We start from the raw sequence: 23,575 nt of genomic DNA, 5'->3' as shown, positions 1-23,575 counted from the left end.
ACTGAAAGGTAATTATAAAAAAAAGCTCCAAGTCTTCTGCCTCATAAAAGGAAATTGGTAAAGATTTTTCTGCACTGTTCGTATCACCTCACATGAGTCTATTATTTTCTATAATGAAAATATTAGACGAAAAATACTTTATCCGAAAACGACATTCCGAAAAATTGTACGCATTTTGCACATGAAATAAAATGTGCATATCGTTTGACTACAGAATATGAAAACAATGACTACAGAATATGAAAACAAGTAACCTAGCAAATACGTAATTAATAAACTATTTGGTTGACATATTACTTAACAATAGCATAGTTTGTGAGTAAAAAACAAAGTAATTATAACATTTTGATTTCAATCAAGAATAGAAAGGTGCAACATCTTCGACATGTAACTATAAATTATTTAATAATCATCCTTTAATTCAGATCGATAGTCGGTAGAAATTTGTAAAGTGATCAGCTTAAAAATAATTTATTGAGTGTTATGCTTCTTTTCATTTGCTTATTTTTTATACAACTTTGCCATAGGACGTTACCATATGCGCTTCAAAACGTTCATTGAAACAAAGAGAAAAATAGTTTTAAAAAAAACACTCCGGATTAAAATGGAGGATGTTTTCAATGAGATTTAAGCATATTCGCTAATTATATTTTTCTTGAGCCAAATTCGCTATACTTTCGCAAATGGCGAATGACAGCGCGAGCATTTATTCCAATAATAACACGTTCGCAATGCTCGCTCTGTCGTTCGCCATTTGAGTCATTTGCAAAAAATATTGAGAATTTGGCTAATGAAAAATCTTAATTGAGAAAATGCGAAAATCTAGTAAAATTTCGTTGAAAACATCCGCCATTTTAATCCTGACTGGTTTTCTATAATTGTCTCTTTGTTTCAATGAAAGTGTTCGCAATTCGAACAGTTAATGAACCCTGGTCTGTACCCGATTAGACATCGCTTGACATTATTGTTATTGAAGTGCACATGGTAGCTGGCCAATCAGCATTGAGCTCGCTTACACATGACATGACGTTGTCGAATGAAATGTGAGAACGGGTGGAGCTATCGGATAATATTGGGTCATTCATGCGCAGATGTTTTATAATTTGAATACACATTTAATATCGCCGTCTGCCTCCAAAATAGCGACCAGTCGCAAAGTCGTATAAAGAGATAAGCAAATGAAACAAAAACGTGACAATACCAGGCAATAATATTTATAAGCTGACCACTTTTTATCTTTCTACAGAATATTTACCGATCTGAATTAAAGAGTGATAATTAAATAATTGGTTATATGGTCGCAAAGTCGTATAAAGAGATAAGCAAATGAAACAAAAACGTGACAATACCAGGCAATAATATTTATAAGCTGACCACTTTTTATCTTTCTACCGAATATTTACCGATCTGAATTAAAGAGTGATAATTACATAATTGGTTATATGGCGATAATATTACACATCTCTGTCGATTGCCGAATTAAATTGAACGGTGATAATTAATGAATTTGTTTTTTACTCCCAAACTATCCTGAACGACAGCAGCGTATTTTAATTAAAAGGATACGAGGAAAACAGGAGCGGTTTAATTGCATTTAAAGTCTAATTAATCGCATATGCATATGTCAAATCAATATGCGACTCAAATAAGTACGGGTACGTGTTTTGTTCATTGCTATTCTAGATATCCTTGAAAGAGCATTCAAATAAATGACGCAAATAACCAGAAAGGATAAACAGCGGAAAGGAAAAATTTAGCGGAAAGAATTTTCGGAAAGCAAAAAATTTTTTTTGGGAAAGTAACAAAAACAATTCAGTTGGGCCGATTTTAGTGGGTCGGTCGGGTTATGCCAAACAAAAGAATTTTTAAGGATGGCCTTGTTGAGAGTCGCAAAGCGCTGTCTTTTGTCCAAAGGTGCACAATTTTATCACCACTGAAAATGCTAAAGAACACTGATACTGCAAAAACGTATCAATGTCTAAAGCACAAACTCATGCAAATGGTACCATTAAAGCAAGAAATAATTGCTTTTATTAATTTTATTATTCTTTCATACACTATCCAACCATATTTGGAAACTATCATAATGTTGCAGACAAAAAGTGAGGCTATTGGTTAGGTCGCAGAACACCAATCTTTTGCATATTGTGATAAGTCAATAACGATGTCAAACAGATGTCGACTATTTAAACTGTTCCAAATTTCAAAATGAAAATGTCAGCAAGAATAGTGTGTTGAAACATCGTCGTGTTTTTTAGGTTGCATGCAAAGGATAACAATTAACATCTGTAGGCTGCCATTCAGGTAAATTTAATGTGTTTTTGAAGTTTATTTATCACTTTCCTTCCTTCTTTACAGACAACATCTGTTTATAGTGAAGCGCACAAAATCTGTGCGCAGAACTGCGATTGTCAGTATGAATAGGTGCATATATGTTATGTACTCCCAGAGCAGCCATAGCAAAATTTATCAAAGGCTCTGGGAGTGCGTTAATATGGACTAGTCTAGACATTGTTCTAAATAAGGTGGAAAATCCTCTGCAATTGGAGATTTAATTCGATAACAATTTTCTAATATTAAAACTGTTCCAAATTTCATCATAAAAACCTCTTCCATAAAGAGCTAGCACAACAACAAGGCTGTTCAATGTAAGCTTATTTCACTACATTCATACCCATCTTAATGTTTCAAGGCCTAGAAATGTCTAGTACAAAAGCAGCGCTACACAAGCAACATCCACATGGCCCTGAAACCATTACTTACCCATTTACATATTAACAGTTTGTGTTTGCCTCATTGCCATTTAAGTGAAAATTCCTATACTGCAATGAGGGATTAAAGTTTCATTAAACCCGGGTCTCCAAAGTGATAGTCTGACACTCTAACCACGTTGGTAAAGAGCTAGTCCATCAACAAGACTGCTGGGTGTGAGTTTATTTCATTACAGTTCTAATGACTTTGTGATCAAATTTATTCAGTTGCTGAGTTAGTTGCAATACTCCAACCCCCAGCTAATGACCCTCCATGTCTCCGGGATTTGCAACTAGGAAAGGCTTTATTATGTAAACTTGCAGCCTGAAATTAAGACAGCAATTTAAATGGTTATATGAGAATTAATTAACTGTTCATGTCATAATTAAACACAAAAATAATATTATTCTGTCCAAATTAAAACAACTTACTGTGTGCTTGCAGAAAAATCAAACAAATCCTAGTTTCAAAAACGTAAACTTTTCCAGAAAATGTCTACATTTATGCAGCTGAAAATGCCAAGATATTCCAAACTTAACAAATTGAAAATGTTTCAATATACAGTAGAATTGCAATAACTCGAGCTAGCGATTTCTCGAAAACTGGCAATTACTCGAGCATAAAAGAAAGTCCCAAGCATTTTCCTTTGATGTCTATATAAAAATACCCGCGATAACTCAAACATGCGATTATCGATAACTCGAGGTAGTGTGTCGGTCCCTAAAAGGCATTTCACACCTAATTAACTGGCAATTATTCGAGGACGCTTTCTCGTCTGGTCGATGCTAAAAATATTCGAGTTGTGAAAACAGCGCAATCAAGCAGACAAACGACGCTCGATTAGGTGTGAAGTTAGTTGCAGTTTGAGAAACACTGCAAATTGTCATCCTTTGAGAAGCAGATCAAAGCTACACAGTTCTAATGATAATTAAATAATAATCAGCAATCGATAATTATCGGGAAACGTCTTCCGCCATCAGTTCCAGGAAGCTAATGGGTTGCAACAATCTTCAATCATTAACTTTGCGCAACACAAGTCTAACTAATGTACATAAAATGCAAAGTGTGCAGTGATTATGTTGTTTTCAGTGTTGTTTTTTTTTCATTCGCATGTACGTACCTTGTGTGCTTTTTTAAAATAATTATGCTACCTGTACAGTGAATATTGATGAGATTTTTCTGATTATGTTTTGTGTGTATGTTGAAATAATTAAATGAATTTACGATCATCTTAATTGTTTTGTTTATTATACTGTAACCTTAAGCGATTTTTACAAAGCATTTCTTTCTCTAGTAGCACCGTCTTACATGTAAATATAGCGTTTGTGGTCAGAAGTTAGCATTATCAACCGAGACAGTGAAAAAAAAAATACCATGGATTACTCATAACCTGCAATTACTCGAGCATCGATGTCGGTCCCGTGCTTCCTCGAGTTATCACAGTTTTACTGTACATGTATTTAACCCAAATATTTAACCCAAAGGAAAAACTGCAGCTATATATTTTGTGCGGTATTTCATCACCATTTACCATTAAATCTTTAGCAATGAAATTTCTGCCATAGTTTGAAGCCTAAAAAGTCTAAATGCCAGTTTGTGTATGCTATTGCTACTGTGTTAGATTTGTGAAATGCTGTGTCAAAATTGTGAAATGGCCATCTGCAACCACTACATGTATCATAGAAGGAAAAAAAGTTTGGTTTAACAGAGTTATTTATATTGTTGTCATAATTGATTTTCATATGTTGTCTTTTCAGTTATTTCAGAAATACAAATATTCAAATGAGGTTAAAAAGAGATTGAGATATAATTCTGCATCCAGAAACCACATCCCATGAGGTATGGGTCAAACACTCTCAGAACCAGTGACCACAAAGGAAACAACCAGCTGTCAAAATGCCGCAGTCAGGGTTGGAGCTTCCTGCATGCAGGGATGGAGAATCAGTATCCTTGTGCTTGAATCAAATCATTGAAATGTGGACAGTGGTGGGAACGATAGTTCACAAGTGAATGTTTCACTATGCTTTTTATGCCCCAGGATCGAATGATCGGGGGGTACATGTATATTGTTTTTTGCCTGTCTGTCTGTCTTTCTGTCTGTCATTGTACATGTATGTGTGTGTCCCAAAACTTTAACCTTGCTCATAAAATGAAAACTCTTGGGTCTATATTCTTTAAACTTCATATGTGCATGCATCTCATTGAGATCTACAATCGAACATGGTTTGAGGTCACTAGGTCAAAGGTCAAGGTCACTGTGACCTTAACATTTAAAATATAACCTTGTTTCTAAAATAGCTGCCATGGGGCTTCAAAGCGCAGTAGGGGGCATTGTGTTTTCACAAACACAGCTCTTGTTATAGTTAAACTTGTATGCAGAATTTTCTCTAGGAATTGTGTCAGTCGCAACATCTAGGCAACAAGGAAGTGGGTTTGTGCTGCAGGGGGTTGCACCCATTTGCATGTAGATCGTTTGTTGCATTCTACTTGTCAAAATCAACAGGAGTAAAACCCTAAAAAACTTTTAACCCCTGTTATCATAAATGAACCTTAACTGCTGGTAAGACATGGAAGATGCTCACACTCAGCTGCTCACACTACCAGGCGACAAAGACGCCATGTTTTTTGGAGTATTTGATGGTCATGGGGGTAAGTTTGTATATTCTTCAACAATAGCTTCTGTGTGTTTTTACCACATATGTAATCGCAGATTGGAATGCATGATACAATGGGGCATCCAATTTTTTTATATTAAATGTATACCTACCATAGTTATTGTCAATTTTCAGACACTCTGGACAACCTTCAAAAATATGCATTGTGTGGTGCTTCGTATTTCCTGAAAGCTTAATTAACTTACTTTAGGGACACCCAGATTTTCGCCTTAAAGTATTGACTTTAAATTCTCTATAAAACAGTTTGTTTTTACGAACATTACATTTGGCAGATGAGTGCGAAAAGTCAGCGGACCATTTCATTTTCGTAATTAGGATAAATAAACACTTACACCAGTGAAAGACAATGGTTTCACATGAAAGCTTAATGTGATCATCCAGTTGAAATGATAATAGTAAGGAACCAATATGTTTTGCATAATTTACTCACATTAAAAACCAAAACAATTTCAGGAACAACAGTTGAATGTAAATAGTTCCAATTATAATAATCTGGTGCAAAATTCTATTCAAAATTAGTGTTTTGTTTTATAATTATTTTAGTTATTGAGTTATTAAACATTTGAAGTGTTCTAAGAACAACAAGCATTTAACAAATTAATTGCACATTTTGCTTTAGTTTTATTTCAATCATAAAAGGTCCATACTACAGTCCTATATCTAATGCTTATCTTTGTGGGAAAAGAACAGCCTTGGCCATTCTGAGCCTTGGAGTACATTTCCATAGAATAAAATAAAATATATGTAATAATAAAAAAATAACTGCAAACATTAGCGTTATGTTTGTCTACTATAATTCACTGAGGCATGTGTCATTAGAGAAAGGAAAGTAAATTAAATAGGGATATTGTCAGGGTTCCTCAAAATTTTTGGACATATTGAATATTTTTGTGTCTTTAAACAAATTTAGATAAAATAAATTATTTTCTAGTGTCTGAATAGAGTAGTTATGGTATATGCTCTGACCTGTGCCATGTGGTTTGATGCCAGTATATGCCTCAGAAGTTTAGACAAATCAGTTCATGTTTTAAAGGCTGTGTTTTTGAGATAAGGCTCAATTTTTACATCATTTTAGAAAGCACCCGTCCTAAAGATGGGATGTACACAGGCGGTATGTATTGAGGTCCTGGGGGAGATCCATTAGAATGTATTCATACATGTGCACCTGTTATAATTTTATAACTAGTCAGTGTTCCCACTGCTTTTTCATTAATTAGAGGGGGTCAAAAACAGACCTGAAACCTTGTGTGCCCCAAATTTGAAAGGCAATTAGCAAACATGTAATTTGTATGGGGCTTTTGCTTTAAATAAGGTATTATTTGTCAAAAAATGGGGGTTAATACTCCCCGAAATATCTTTTTGGGAACACTGCAAATCTGCGAATATATTTAGTTTCTTACATTTACATTTGTGTAGTGTATTTTTAACAAACATACCGTAAGTGTTCACATGTTTATGTGTTTGTGTTGTTTCAAGATACAATAAGGTAGAAATGTATTGATATTTCTAATGATCTACCAAACTTTCATACAAATACAAGTGAGAACATTTTTGTCATTTATCAATCATTCTCACAGTGTGTACTGGATTTCTTTTTAATATTTAAAATCAGTGTGTCACAATTTGTGATTTGCTAAATTGTGTGTTTTAAATACTTTAAGGGAACTTAAATGTTTGACACATTAACATAGTTTACTGGTCTCATACATTAATGATAATAGACTTTAACACTCTCTGAAAAAAACAGAGATGGCAAACAAAGTATTTTGAATTTTTTTCATTACATGTACATTTGTTATACATATTTTGTTTTCTAATAATATTCATGCTATTATTGTCATTATCAGTAAATTGTACATTTTTTAATTGCACTCATAAAAGAAAGAGAATTTTATAAAGGAACTGTATTCTTGGATGAGGGTACTTTTTAATTTCAACATATGTTGATTCATGCCACTGTAGGTTTTATTTGATTAACATCATATTTCAGTAATACTACATGTACATGATCTGTCTTCTCTCTCTTCTTTTGCTCTTAACAGTTTCTTGATTTTTTTGGCAGTAAGACTTGTCTGTAACTTTTTGGAAACATGTTTTGCATTCACAGCATTAATTTGATTTATTTTATGTTTACAGCATTGTTAACAGGACATTGTATTGATTTTAACAGGTCATTGTACTGATTTTAACACACATAGACTGCACTGTATACTGGACATACTAGTTAAAGCTTTAACACCTAACGTAAAGCCACAGGTAGTCAGCTTGCTGACAGCTAGTGTATTGAAGCCTTGGGTCCAAGTCCCATGAATATCATTCAGAACCTTCTGAATCTATTAACTATAAACCCTGTCGTGCGAGAACAGGTCTTAGGCCAGATGCAGCCAGGGTAGCTCCATATCAGCCTGTGCATTTGCTCAGTCTGGTCAGGAGCTACCCTGTCCGCTATAAAGTTACGCAAGGTTTTGTGGTTTCACAAAATTACCTAAAAAGCAAAAAAGTATCCTGTACAATCTACATGTCAGATAAGGCTGTTCTGGTGCTACATGTATGCTGGCTGCGTATGGCATAAGATCCATTTTCCACTGACATGGGTTATATTATTGTCCTTAAATGTACATGTATATATATATATATATATATATATATATATATATATATATCAGAGCTTAATATATACATGTACAAGTCATACATATTAAATGTAGGTGCAGTACTTGAAACTTACATAGGCTTCAGTGACAATTAACATTAAACCTGCATAAATAATGATTAGTTATTGATGTAGTACTAGCGTGATCAATAGGTGCATCGACGTACTTGCATGACTTTAAGTCAGTGCTCTATCCTAAGATCTTGCTGCCCTCATTATAGATGATTACTGGTCTAGACAAATCTTCAATGCAAAGAACAATGGTACATATTCTGATGGCGTAGATTGTTTATTTGTGTCTGGCTGAGTTTCTTAACTCTTTCAGTGCTGGAACCGAATTTTGAAGGCCTTTGCAAACAGTTTGGATCCAGATGAGACGCCACAGAACGTGGCGTCTCATGAGGATCCAAACTGTTTGCTATTCTGATAGTATTCTTTGAAAAAAAAATTGAAGAAAATGCTAATTTTAGAAATTCAGCAGACAACATTTTAGCAGACGACAAATTACCCAGCATGCAAAGGGTTAAATGTGGTCAGTGGTAAGATGCATTTCATTCCGACACGAGATCAACACTATTTTGTTAGAGTTCAGAGCTGATATAACAGATATATGGAGGTTATGTACTTCAAACATTTTGCCTCTGACAGTACTTTCAAAATTACAGTCAACAATTTAGCAATCATCAAAGTATTAAGACTTAAAAAAGCTTACGACATGCCATATCCAACATTTGAGAGGATTTCAAAGCTTTTCTTATAAAACTACACACATTTGTTAGAATAATAATTTTCAGTATACATTTGGTCTGGAAATTAACACTACATGAACATTTGACTGTTATAGCTATTCAAAACTTCTAAAATGAATTCTGTGAAAATTGTATTGAATATGTTTGTGCCGAATTATATTGTCAAGCCTATCAAATCAAAACTTCCAAAATCAGAGGCCAGAAAGTTCAATCTTCCAATTTTGATAATTACAATAGTGAAATGAAAGCCCCACTAGTTGCAAGTTACATTTCATTATTACTCATGATTATTTAATATACTTAGCTTTCTAAAAAGATAAACAACCCAAACACATGATTTTACTGATTTATGCCAAAAATTATCATTGCAAAGTGCAGGGTTTCATTAACTAGGTTTTAGCTGTTTTTGGAAACATTTTATGGAAAGTTTTGACTATGAATACAAATTTTACACATTTATTCGCAAAAGTATTTTATTGCAATTGTGTCTATTGGAAGTGCTTTTAAGATAATTTATGTCCAGTTCATTATTGTTTAAAGTTGATGTTTATACATTTATTGGAGCCACGCTAAGGGAATTTTTTTAATGCATCTTGCAACTGTCTCAGATTAGCCTGTGCAGTCTGCGCACGCTAATCAGGGACAACACTTTCTGCCTTGACAGGATTTTTGTTCAAAAGAAATTTCATTTTAAACAAAAATTCCATAAAGCAATATGTGTCTTCCCAGATTAGCCTGTGCACAATCTGGGGAAAAACTTAATGCAGATTTTTTTTTAGACAAATGGTTTTTAGCTCACCTGATTGCTCAGGTGAGCTTTTCTGACCGGTCTTTGTCCGTCGTATGTCCGTCCATCCATCCGTCCATAAACATTTGCTTGTAAACTTTCTAGAGGCCACATTTCTTGTCCCATCTTCATGAAACTTGGTCAGAAGCTTTGTCCCAATGAAATCTCGGCCGAGTTCGGAACTGGCTTGTGCCGGGTTAAAAACTAGGTAAAAAAAAAGAAAAACCTTGTAAACACTGTAGAAGTCACATTTTATGTTCAATCTTCATGTAACTTTGTCAAAATGTTTGTCTTAATGATATCTTGGTTGAGTTCAAAAGTGGTTTCGATCTGTTGAAAAACATGGCCGCCAGTGGGCGGGGCAGTTTATCTAATATGGCTATAGAGAAACCTTGTAAACACTCTAGAAGTCACAATTTTTGCCCAATCGTCATGAAAGTTGGTCAAAACATTGGTTCAATTGATGTCTCGGACGAGTTTGAAAATGGTCGGGATTGGTGAAAAAACATGGCTGCCAGTGGGCGGGGCATTTTTCTCTATATGTATATAGTGAAAACATATGAACACAGTAGAAGTCACATTTTTGGCCAAATTTTCATGAAATTTGATCAGAACATTTGTTTCCTTGATACGAGAGTTGAGTTCAAAAATGGTACTGGTCAGTTGAATTACATGGCTGCTTGGAGGGGGGCAGTTTTCTCTTTATGCCCCCCCCCTTTCGAAGAAGAGGGGGGATATTGTTTTGTTCATGTCGGTACGTCCGTTCACCAGATGGTTTATGGATGATAACTCAAGTGCGCTTATGCCAAGGATCATTAAACTTCATAGGTACATTGATCATGACTCGCAGATGACTCCTATTGATTTTTATGTCACTAGGTCAAAGGTCAAGGTCACGATCACCTGAAATAGTAAAATGGTTTCCGGATGATAACTCAAAGACACTTATGCCTAGGATAATCGAACTTCATAGATACATTGATCATGACTCGCAGATGACCCCTATTGATTTTCAGGTCACTAGGTCAAAGGTCAAGGTCACGGTGACCCAAAGCAGTAAAATGGTTTCCGGATGATAACTCAAGAACGGCCTAGGATCATGAAACTTCATAGGTACATTAATCATGACTCATAGATGACCCCTATTGATTATCAGGCCAATAGGTCAAAGGTCAAGGTCACGGTGACCCAAAATAGTAAAATGGTTTCCAGATGATAACTCAAGAGTGCTTATGCCTAGGATCATGAAACTTCATAGGTACATTGATTATGACTCAAAGATGACCCCTAATGATTTTCAGGTCACTAGGTCAAAGGTCAAGGTCGGGGTGACCTGAAATAGTAAAATGGTTTCTGGATGATAACTCAAGAAGGCTTATGCCTAGAATCATGGAACTTCATAGGTACAATGATCATGACTCGCAGATGACCCCTATTGATTTTCAGGTCACTAGGTCAAAGGTCAAGGTCACGGTGACCTAAAATAGTAAAATGGTTTCTGTATGATTACTCAAGAATGCTTATGCCTAGGTTCAAGAAATTTCATAGGTATATTGGTCATGACTCGCAGATGACCCCTATTGATTATCAGGTCACTAGGTCAAAGGTCAAGGTCACAGTGCCAAATAACGTATTCACACAATGGCTGTCAAGGTCATGGTGACTCAACTTAGAAAAATGGTTTCTGGATGATAACTCAAGAATGCTTACGCCTAGGATCATGAAACTTCATAGGTATATTGATCATGACTCGCAGATGAAATAATGATGAAACTTGACCAGGATGTTTGTCTGGACAATATCTAGGTCAAGTTTCACATTTGGTAAAGATTGAATGAACCGACTCCTCTCAGGTGAGGGAACAAGGGCCATCTTGGCCCTCTTGTTTAAAAGTGTCTCATGTTTATTTTTAAAGGGAAAAATTTCACAATTTTTTTTTTTACCTAAGCACAGAATGTTTATCTTGACAATATCTAGGATAAGATTGAATCAAGGTCATATGTGTCCGCATACTGGGTCACCTGGTAAAATCTTGTTACCACTCTAGTGGCCACATTTATGACTCAATCTGTCTGCTACTTGGTCAGGATGTTTATCTTTACTATATGAAGGCCATGTTTGAATCTGGGTCAAGGATGGTAAAAAATTAGATCCCCTAGTTAAGTCTCAAACAATTTGCTTCTGTGAACACAGGTCAGCGCTTAAGGGCCACTATGGCCCAACTGTCAGTAATAATCTAATGACTTAACGCTGAAATATGATTTATGGTAACACTGTCCAGGTTTATGTGGTTGGTCGTCTGGTGGCCATCTTGTTGTTGTTTTTTCATTTTTAGCTCATCTATTTTTTGAAAATTTTTTATGAGCTATTGTCATCACCTTGGCGTCGGCGTCAGGTTAAGTTTGCGTTTAGGTCCACTTTTCTCAGAAAGTATCAATGCTATTGCATTCAAACTTGGTACACTTACTTACTATCATGAGGGGACTGGGCAGGCAAAGTTAGATAACTCTGGCGTGCATTTTGACAGAATTATGTGCCCTTTTTATACTTAGAAAATGGAAAATTTTGGTTAAGTTTTGTGTTTAGGTCCATTTTATTCCTTAAGTATCAAAGCTATTGCTTTCATACTTGCAACACTTACTAACTATCATAAGGGGACTGTGCAGGCAAAGTTATGTAACTCTTTTAAGATCATCTCACAAATGACCACCACACCCTCACACTATACCCCACCCCACCCCCCACCCCCCCACAAAATTATTTTTTTTGAAGCGGTTAAAAAACACAAATATTTATTTTTATTATTTTATTTTTGAAATACCGTCCAACCATCGCACCCAAGAATCCCCTGCCCCCCCCCAAAAAAAATATAAAAAAAATTGCATTTTTTTTCCGCATTTTTGGAAGATAGTGTAATAAATGTCCACACACCCACACTATACACCCCTCTTCACTCCACCCCTCCCTCCTTTGTGATTTAAATTGAGAGGCCCTTCATCTTTAAAAAGAAAATAGATGAGCGGTCTGCACCCGCAAGGCGGTGCTCTTGTTTATTATGTCCCCCACCCACTATAGTGGGGGACATTGTTTTTGCCCTGTCTGTTCGTCTGTACATTGGTCAGTTGGTCTGTTTGCTCCAACTTTAACATTTGCAATAACTTTTTCAATATTCAAGATAGCAACTTGATATTTGGCATACATGTGTATCTCATGGAGCTGCACATTTTGAGTGGTGAAAGGTCAAGGTCAATGTCATCCTTCAAGGTCAGAGGTCAAATATATGTGGCCAAAATTGCTCATTTTATGAATACTATTTCAATATTGAAGATACCAACTTGATATTTGGCATGCATGTGTATCTCATGTAGCCGCACATTTTGAGTGGTGAAAGGTCAAGGTCATCCTTCAAGGTCAGAGGTCAAATATATGTGGCCAAAATCGCTCATTTTATGAATGCTTTGGCAATATTGAAGATACCAACTTGATATTTGGCATGCATGTGTATCTCATGGAGCCGCACATTTTGAGTGGTGAAAAGTCAAGGTCATCCTTCAAGGTCAGGGATCAAAAAAAAAATCAAAAAAGAGGCGCTGAAGGGGACATAGTGTTTCTGACAAACACATTTCTTGTTTAGTTTCAGGGTTCAGCAGATTTCTGTAAAACTTAAAACATATTTTAAAATAAGCATTAATCAGAGAATTAAGGGCACCTTTAAATGATTGAAGGTAACTAAAATAAATAAAACACTGAAAGTTTTGGCATAAACTTTTACTGGTGTTCAAAAAATACATGTCCTTGGTAAATATAAACTGTGGGTTTCTATTGTCATCATTCCATTCCTTAGTATTAATAAGTGTAGAAAGGAATGTAAATGAGGAATGCACTGACATTAGTGTTGAGGTGTATATTGATCATAGGGCACAGCTAAGAGTCATACAGAGGGCTTGCTGTTCTATTTCAGGTGCCAAGGTTGCACACTATGCCAGTATGAACCTTCACAAGAAAATCATCACACAACCTGCTTATGGTGAGTCACCTGTCAAGGATCCAGAGAAAATGACAAGATTATGTTTGCATATGGTCCTTTTCTGTCAACTTTTTGTAAAGCTGTGATATGCAAAAGCAAATTAATTAATCAGTAGTCTCTTCACAGTCAATGAAACCTTGAGTGTCCACAATGTACTGCATGCAATTCACCGTCAATGAAACCTTGAGTGTCCACAATGTACTGCATGCAATTGCATGCATGCTAACAGGCACAACTCACAATGCCTTATTAACCTTCAATAACAAGTTCATGGATACATTTGTTTGACGGTTAAGATATTACTTATAATGTGTCTGTATGGTGGCTCCTGGTGGAGTGATAAGACCTGTTCTGTGTTGCATGGTCTATGTTACTGATGATGTAAGTGTCCTTTACTGCTAGTACAAGACAGAGAGAGAGAACCCAAGGTTTTTGTTGAGCATTTAATTTAGTCGTGTTCTGAGAAAACTGGGCATAATGCATGTGCATAAAGTGTCATCCCAGATTAGCCTGTGCAGTCCACACAGGCTAATCAGGGACGACTTCGTCTAAACTTGATTTTTCGAAAGGAGGGACTTCCTTGAAACTAAAAAAACAATAAAAGCGGAAAGTGTCGTCCCTGATTAGCTTGTGCGGACAGCACAGGCTAATCTGGGGCGACACTTTACACACATGCATTAAGCCCAGTTTTCTCAGAACGCGACTCAATTTATTGACTCAGATGCAATAGTTTTACACGCTACATAACTTCGCCTCTGCCTGTTCTTATCGAACATCAAACAAAGGAGCCATGCTCTGTGAAAGCTGTATTTTCACAGTGTACAATGTGCAGTTCACAGGCGAAATCAGGGAGGACATTTTTCCTGTCTATACCAAAAGTGTCATCCCAGATTGACCTCTGTGGACTGCATAGGCTTATCTGTTACAACACTTTAGGCTCATGCATTTAGGCCAGTTTTCTCAAGGACCCTCTGAAATAAATTAATGTGATGTTTTAAGAGGTATATCACTAAGCAAAAAGCTCTTATGATTTGTAAATTTCAGTACATTCTATTCATTTTCTTTCAATCTTTCTCATGCCCTTTATTATAGGATCATTTAAATCATAAATGTCATTTTGTTGTGAGCAAAAAGTTCAGTGGTAACTTTAATTTGTTGTACAATGTATGATGTTTGTTTAAACAGGGCCTTGGAGATTAAAAAAGGTGACTTTTAAATTCTAGTTGTACATTCAAACTTGTGCACACAAAAAAGAAAAATCAATTGTTTCTAAAAACCTTTATTAAAGCAATGTTACTAGTTTGAACAAGATTAAGAGTTGGCTAATGTCAATTGCAACTGTAATAGTAATTAAGGATACACTGTAACATTTATAACTGTGCCTGCTTGAATTGAAGTCCTCACACATTGTAGACATTTGACACATGTTTTTACAAGACATTGCCATCAAACAGTTGTATAACAGCTTTCTGTAGAGACCAACACATTGTTCATTTCTGAATATCACAATACTACTGAGTTCATATCTGACTATCGCAATACTACTGAGTTCATATCTAACTATAGCAATAGTACTGAGATCATATCTTACTATGGCAATACTACTGAGTTCATATCTGACTACATGTATAGCAATAGTACTTAGTTTATATCTTGACTATAGCAATATTACTGAGTTCATATCTGTCTATAGCAATACTACTGAGTTCATATCTGACTATAGCAATACTACTGAGTTCATATCTGACTATAGCAATACTACTGAGTTCAATCTGACTATAGCAATTCTACTGAGTTCATATCTGATGTTAGCAATACTACTGAGTTCATATCTGACTATAGCAATACTACTGAGTTCATATCTGACTATAACAATACTACTGAGTTCATATCTGACTATAGCAATACTTCTGAGTTCATATCTGACAATAGCAAAACATTCATATCTGACTATAGCAATACTACTGAGTTCATATCTGACTATAGCAATACTACTGAGTTCATATCTTGACTATGGCAAAACTACTGAGTTCATATCTGACTATAGCAATACTACTGAGTTCATATCTGACTATAGCAATACACCTGAGTTCATATCTGACTAGAGCCATACTGAGTTCATATCTGACTATAGTAATACTACTGAGTTCATATCTGACTATAGCAATACTACTTAGTTCATATCTGACTATAGTTATACTACTGAGTTCATATCTGACTACAGCAATACTACTTAGTTCATATCTGACTATAGCAATACTACTGAGTTCATGTCTTACTATAGCAATACTACTGAGGTCATATCTGACTAGAGCAATATTACTGAGTTCATATCTGACTAGCAATACTACTGAGTTCATATTTGACTATAGCAATACTACTGAGTTCATATCTGATGAAGCATAGTTTTTTAAGTAAGATCTGGTTAATCAGAGCAATTACTTGTTTTGTCACTTGCATGTTTTGCTCTTATTTTACAGCAAGATATCTTTTATTGAACATTGCCATGAAGTTAGAATGCTTGTGAAAGCTTTTGCTGTCAAGCCGGTTACGCGATTCAAATATGTCATTAATTTGTTTGCTTGTTTGCAGCACAAAACCGAATAAGTGAAGCGCTCAAGGGGGGTTTTCTGCAGCTAGATGAAGATATGATAAAAGGTATATACTTCATTGATATAAAACAATATTAATTTGTTATTATTGCCTGCTTGCATCAGAATTTCCTTTATGAATATGAATAGGCTCATTGGTTTTGTCATCTTTGTCTTGGTTAGTGAGGTTAGGTCAGGTTAGTTCAGTCAGCGGGAAAGAAAGTGAGTTTTGCAATAAAATGCTCATTATCAAGATATTGAAATCAGTTATAAACAGCCATGATAAGGGCTTTGTCTCCTCTTGGGTGTGAGTTAATGTGTACATGTAACTTTTTCCTGCACACATAAGGCTTTCTAAAGGTGAAAACTTCCTTGATTTTGATGTGTTGTCAGCTTCTCAGACATGAAATGTAAAATAAAATATAAATAATAGTTTTGTTAAAGTTCTGTTTTGTCATTAGGTGATTGTATTCCAAATTGCCAAAATTTCCTTTTTATGTCCCCCACCACTATAGTGGGGGACATATTGTTTTTGCCCTGTCTGTTGGTTTGTTTGTATGTTTGTTTGTTTGCCCCAACTTTAACATTTTCAATAACTTTTGCAATATTGAAGATAGCAACTTGATATTTGGCATGCATGTGTATCTCATGGAGCTGCACATTTTGAGTGGTGAAAGGTCAAGGTCATCCTTCAAGGTCAAAGGTCAAATATATAGCTTCATAGCGGCGCAAAAGGGGACATAGTGTTTCTGACAAACACATATCTTGTTGGTTAAGGTAATATATATACAGGAGTAACTTTTCAGTTAGGGTTTTGGAAAATCATCAATATATTATACCCTCAATCTTGTATTAAGAGACCACTTAATGGAGTAACTAAAAGTGGTCACTTAATAAAATTGTCTTTAAAAAAATAAACCATTCTGGAAGAATGCAGACCTTCCATTTTAATCCACGTACAATTGTCTCTTTTTGCCACAATGATTTCAACTTGTGTTATCAAATGTAACTAAATATATGATGCGAGCATTTGCCATTTTGTGTATATGACTGCATTGGTTCCAAGGTCGGCTGCAAAAACTATAAGTTACTTCCAGACTTCCTTCATTTCAAACCCTGTTTCAACTTACACGCCTGGTAAACCAACTTATGAAATCCCAATAGGGATACGCTTAAAATCATAAGTTGTACTTCTGGGGATACATAAATTGACAGGAAAACTGCAAAAATGGAGCCTCAAGAGGTGAATCGTTTTGATTTTTCACATATTTCCTCTACTTGGAGACCTTTTCTCCCAAAAAGCTCAATGCTATTCGACCGCACACACATTATTTATGGTAAATTTGTACTGCCTATAGATTATTCTTTTGAATTCGTCCCGAAATCGCTTTCCTAGTGGTGACCTAGATAGACAATGGGGTAAGCATTTCGCATTTTCATCGAAACTCTTATTTGTAACAGTCGGACATTGCATCCATTTTGTTATATTTTGAACATTTCATATTGCCTGTGACATCAGAATCTTCTCCTTTGTCACAAATTGTTTTGGAACGGCCACAACTCACCAAAATCTAATAGGGATACATAAGTGGTATTAGGATACATAAGTTGTATTCGTAGTCAACATATCTCTTGCTCGTGTGAATTACTTTGGGGGTCGAGTTCAGAGAGAAATAACGGTTATTAGGTTTACTCGTATATTCTGATACTATCAGTGATGGCTACACCATCATTATTACTGCTGAAATTATTAGTTGATGGTTTGATATTTCATTCAAAATTTGTTCGTTAAAATCAATGACAATAAAATTTTAAAAAATGCGTTATAAATAGGCTGCAGTTACTCTACCTTTAAGATTAGCAAAGCTCAAGAACCAGTCAACGCTATGAATTAGCGCTGTGTGGTCTAACAATTTTCAAAAGTTACTTCCCTTGTAAGTAAAGTTGCTTCTTCAAGCGAATGTTTGATTATACCTCGACACATTTTATCGGAAATGTCTGAGGCCCGATGTCTTTCGCATGGGTTGGTAAATTTTTCCACTAATCCTAGTTTATATGTGGTATCCGCCTATCGATAGTGGGGCTGCTGGTTCCATGTGACTTTTTTTGTCACACAAGTAAACACGTTCAACCATCATAAGGAGTGGTTTTAATTGTCGGAACAAAGTCGATTCTCTGCTCACTGATGCATTTATTTTCTCTTTGAAGGTAGGTTATTCCATTGATTGCTAAAAGAAGGTGGTAACTATTGAGTTGATAGTTGCAGTAAATATTCACAGTTTTATTCTATTTGCATCAACAGTCAAAACAATGTTTACCAGTTATTATGGACCAAATCGGCAGAGTGACATTCACACATTTTAATCCCTTTTGTCAAAACACCGCAGACAGCAGTCTACACAATAGGTCAGTCGACAAGCTTTGCGTGTTTTCATAACGTCAAACACTTAATCCAGTTCCGCTCAGATGTCTTCTTTAATCAGTTTACAGTACAATTACTGTTAAAATAGTTACTCAACTAAAATACCGTAACGATAAAGATTCGGCGTGTTTGATTTGAAACTATTTTGGAGGAAATATCAATTTATTTGCGATATAATTTTGTTAAAAAATACCAAAAATACTTTTAACCGAAATCAACAGAATTAAGTGTTCTCCGGCTACAAAATTTGTATCAAAAAATCAATACACGCACGCTTTACAGGAGTATACCTTGACCATGTACATTGCAGCATAATTTTCGCGCGCTTTTGTCGGGAAATATACATGATGACTGTATATTGAAAGCATTTGTAAACGTCCTGTTAACATTAAAAATCGTAGTGTGTTTCGGATTACTTAGTATTATTCTCATTTGGAAATTTTACGGAACATTTATCCTTGTGTTATATGTGTTATGATTTAAATATTAATTTGTCAAAATGCTTGACATGTCGTATATTCATTCATATTGTAGACGTACCTGTGAATTAAAAAAACATAATTTTTATACGTATTAATTTTCTATACAATTATCTTTATTTTTATACAGTATTTAAACAATTTTTAATGACAATGTTTTTATGTTTTGGCATGCCAAGTAGCACACTGCTAATGCGGTGTTGCGCGGCGGTCGCTGATAAGAACAGAAATTGTCTGCATTTACTGACTAGGCTAAAGTAATACACGCCGCGGGTATAAGCGAACCCAGCGGAACGCCGCGTTTTACCTCGTGTTTAAACTCCGCGTAAACACTCGCTAGCAGGTAAAAAAATGTGCAGTGAGCGCGGTTTTTGGGGAAAACGCGTGGAGTGTACTGTATTTATGTAAATCTATAAATTTCAGCAGCACACAAGTTAATCCTTTAACAAAATATCATCATTAGCAAAGTGCAGAAAAATGGAAATGCATTTTACCTTGGTTTTTCAGTTTCTTTTATGTTAAAACTGTTACATGTGAGTCGTACACATGTTGCTTTGTGATATGTAATTTGATGTTTTAAACACTATATTTCAATACAGAAGTCAATTTATGAACTTATCTTACTTTATTATAACAGAAATATGTCATGTAAATGCATATATCAAGTTATTGAATGTTGTATTAGATTTCTAATATGTAGAGTGTTTACACAGATGTTTCGCTAGAAATAACTAATTTTTAATGGAATATGTGCAAATATTTATGAATATTCTTGTCATACATTTCCTACGCCAGAATCCATTGAAAAATGTTTTTTTAATCATCAAGATTTGCCCTATGAATAGTTGACATTTTAGAAGGATGAATATCATACCATTCCAGTTGGAAGTTTCCTTGTCATTAGCATGTTTACATTTTGTTAAGTGATTACAATGTGTACAAAAGTTATAATTTAATAACACTGACTCAAAAAGAGTTCATGTAAATATGTATGTTTGTACCACTTTAGTCTTAAATATTGCGTTTTTTTAATGCATTTCACCTTTTGTGACCAACCTTTTGCCATGTGTAAACACTCTTTAACTCACATATCCTAAACCAGTGGGCCATATTAATGAACCTGCACAGGAATGATCCTTTTGTGGATCCATACAAATGTTATCTAAGTAGTTCTGGACATCCACTGCTAAAGCAGGTTACTAGAGCAAAAATTGCTTTGTAAAAACAGTTTTTTTTCAAATGACATCTCCAGAACACCCAAGTTTTTATGGATAAGTGGAGTGATATGAGAGGGCCATCATAGCCCTGTGTTTTTTGTGTTCATCTTTGAATTGATTGTGCATTAAGTATTTGTTTTGTGATTAATCTTGTGATAATTGTATTGCTCAGGCAGAGCTTCTGTGTGATAATTACTGTGCATTTAGTATTTGTTTTGGGATAAATCTTGTGATAATTATATTGCTCAGGCAGAGCTTCTGTGTGATAATTACCTTGCTCAAGAAGAGCATTTATGTGATAAAATTGCTCAGGATTGTAACTTGTTAACGCACAATAGATGGCCATACAATTAAGGCAGAACAAAGTTATTAAGTTTAGCAGGCTCATATTTTTAAACGCAGTTTTTTTTCTTCAAATATGGTAATAATGCACTAAACAAATAAATTATCAAATATTCACAATATTTTTCGTTAAGTGTTGAATTGATTTTGACATTGACAAAAAGTGAAATTTAACGCTTATAAAAAGGATTTAACAAAATATAAATGTACCAAATTTGGCCATGAAAGTCATATGTGGCAGAGCCTATTAAATCAAGAAATACTTTGTTTGTTCAGCCTTACTACTGTTGTTTCTTTTACGATACATTTTATGTTTTGCTGTTTCTGTTAGTTTTATAAATTAAAAATACAAATGAATGACTCTTTCTGTTTTGTATTTTCTGAAATCAACTTGGACACATTTTACAAAGTTGACTGACCGATGTAAGCTTCAAACATGTTTGTTTGAAGTAACATGCGACAAATAGCAAATTACATAACTTACTGCAGTATATGTTTATTCAAATAATAAGAAATTGCATTACATATTACAATGTGATTGTAACATTTCAAATGGCACATCTTAAGTCTAAAATGAAAAACAATGCATGTTCATGTAGTAAAAAAGACGCAAGCTTAATTACAAATCAAAGTTTAAGTTGCCTTTTATGATGAAGAAACAATAATGAACTCCATTTTGACAGGGGAAGGTGGTCCGAATACACCAAAACCACTACCCATGATACTGACTTCAAACACTTAGAAAATTCTCTCCCTTTAATTTGCAATTTAAAGGACTAACAATCAAATAAAAGAATCACCAAAATAACAATTTATTCAATATCATTACAATTTTAGCGTGGATAATGTAATTGACTTATGAAGGCTATCCATACAGATATTGTGTCAGTCACTTCAATGCCAAAACTTTCAAGACTTAGATAAAAAATGTTCAGAATCACAAGTAGCACCTTATAATACATTTTGTAAAGACAAGAAATGTTTGTGAAACATGTATGCCCCGCCCCCCCCCCCCCCCCCCCAATAAAATGCCATTATATACATACATCTGTAGAACATGAAAATATAAAGTTTAGAATGTGACTTATAGACATCAACTTTACCAATGTTGAAATAAAAGTGTCAAAAGGTACTTAATTTATCACTCATACACGATTTTCATATTATAGTAATATATTAAAATGCTACCCTGTGACCTTGACCTGTGGATTATTAACACACAAATAGATACAAGTCTTATATATATACATCAGTTCCCTAGCTGTGAGCCACTTTCAAAGTGAACTCAAACCCGTTTGGAAGTCAACACTTTTGCTTCATTTATTTTGTAAGCGTAACAGGATCTAATCGGCTGATCTCCTTTTAGTGGCTGGTTAAATCCAGAAAATGTAACTGTCTTTTCTTTGGACTGCTTGCCCTGGAGCCGTGCTTCTGTATCATAGTAATTATCCCTGAAACAAAGTTCTTAAATTAAGTTCATCTATTGTTAATCAGTGTTAAAGCAAGAAAAAAAAAAGCTGTTCAGGTAACATTGGTGAAAATTGTTGGGTTGATAGGTATGCTTTTTTATTCTTCAGACAGAGGACAACAGACACAAATACCCAAAATAATGACATATCAAACCATTAACTAATAATTTCAGCAGTAATAATGATGGTGTAACCATCACTGAAAGAATCGGAATATACGAGTAGACCTAATAACCGTAATTTCTTTCTAAAAAGCAATATAACTCGAGCCCCAAAGTAATTCACACGAGCGAGAGATATGTTGACTACGAATACAACTTATGTATCCCAATACCACTTATGCATCCCTATTAGATTTTGGTGAATTGTGGCCGTTCCAAAACGATTTGTGACAAAGAAGATTCTGATGTCGCTGGCAATATGAAATGTTCAAAATATAAAGTGGATACAATGTCCGACTGTTATGTGTAAGAATTTCGATGAAAATGCAAAATGCTAACCCCATTGTCTATCTAGGTCACCACTAGGAAAGCGATTTCGGGACGGATTCAAAAGAATAATCTATATTCAGTACACATTTACCATAAATAATGTGTGTGCGGTCGAATAGCATTGAGCTTTTTGGGAGAAAAGGTCTCCAAGTAGAGGATATATGTGAAAAATCACAACGACTCACCTCTTGAGGCTCCATTTTGGCAGTTTTCCTGTCAATTTATGTATCCCCGGAAGTACAACTTATGATTTTAAGCGTATCCCTGTTGGGGATTCATAAGTTGGTTTACCAGGCGTGACTTAGTTGCCCGAGTTTAATACATGTATCCTTTTGTCCTGCATTGAATCAGTGACTTACCTTGACCTAATTATGCATAGCGTCTAGGAAAAAGGCCATGGCAAACAACGTAGACCCAGATGAGATGCTGCATGATGCGGCGTCTCATCAGCGTCTATGCTGTTTGCTAAATGGAATATTTGTAAGAAATATTCTAAATATAGAAATAAATACACTAGACATCCCTAATTTTGGAAATAAATTGATCCAATTTAGAAGGATGGGAGAGTCCACTAGGCATAAATGGGTTAATGTTGTTTGTTGACAGATGATACCATGAAGGAAGAGTTAGCAGGAACTACAGCCATAACCGTCCTGGTGAAAAACAGCAGAATCTACTGTGTACGTAACATGCTCTTTCTGGGTCGATACTCATCTTCATGATCTGAAACTTACCACTAAGGATATAGCGAATTCTACCACGTTAGTGTTAAATCTATGGGTTCATCAAGCAAGGCTTAGAAAACTGTTATCATAAGCTTTGGCTAGGGTTTAGGGTTGTTAGCTGAGCATTAAAAAAATCTGTATACACTGCAACTCCAATACATCACGGTCCGTTATATCGCGTTGTCCAATATATCGCA

The 23,575-nt window shown here is 35.0% G+C and overlaps 1 protein-coding gene across 4 annotated transcripts in view; it reads left to right on the top strand.

The window, feature by feature from the left end:
- The window catches only part of LOC127879609 (probable protein phosphatase 2C T23F11.1), a 32,183-nt gene that overhangs the window by 547 nt on the left and 8,061 nt on the right, over window positions 1–23,575 (top strand). For 2 of the 4 annotated variants that reach the window (XR_008049169.1, XM_052426563.1), the window contains exons 2-7: window positions 4,509–4,695; window positions 5,317–5,400; window positions 6,502–6,537; window positions 13,577–13,642; window positions 16,235–16,300; window positions 23,260–23,333. Coding sequence is in view for 3 of the 4 variants with exons in the window: in XM_052426563.1 (XP_052282523.1) it covers window positions 4,593–4,695; window positions 5,317–5,400; window positions 6,502–6,537; window positions 13,577–13,642; window positions 16,235–16,300; window positions 23,260–23,333 (429 nt within the window). In the remaining variant the exon portion in view is untranslated. The remainder of the gene's footprint in view (window positions 1–4,508; window positions 4,696–5,316; window positions 5,401–6,501; window positions 6,538–13,576; window positions 13,643–16,234; window positions 16,301–23,259; window positions 23,334–23,575) is intronic. The other 2 variants (XM_052426564.1, XM_052426565.1) reach the window with 2 other exon arrangements.

Source organism: Dreissena polymorpha, chromosome 4 (assembly GCF_020536995.1).
Source record: "Dreissena polymorpha isolate Duluth1 chromosome 4, UMN_Dpol_1.0, whole genome shotgun sequence".
Taxonomy (NCBI): domain Eukaryota; kingdom Metazoa; phylum Mollusca; class Bivalvia; order Myida; family Dreissenidae; genus Dreissena; species Dreissena polymorpha.
Note: the sequence above shows the minus strand (reverse complement) of the source record. Positions and strands in the feature narration are given on the sequence as shown.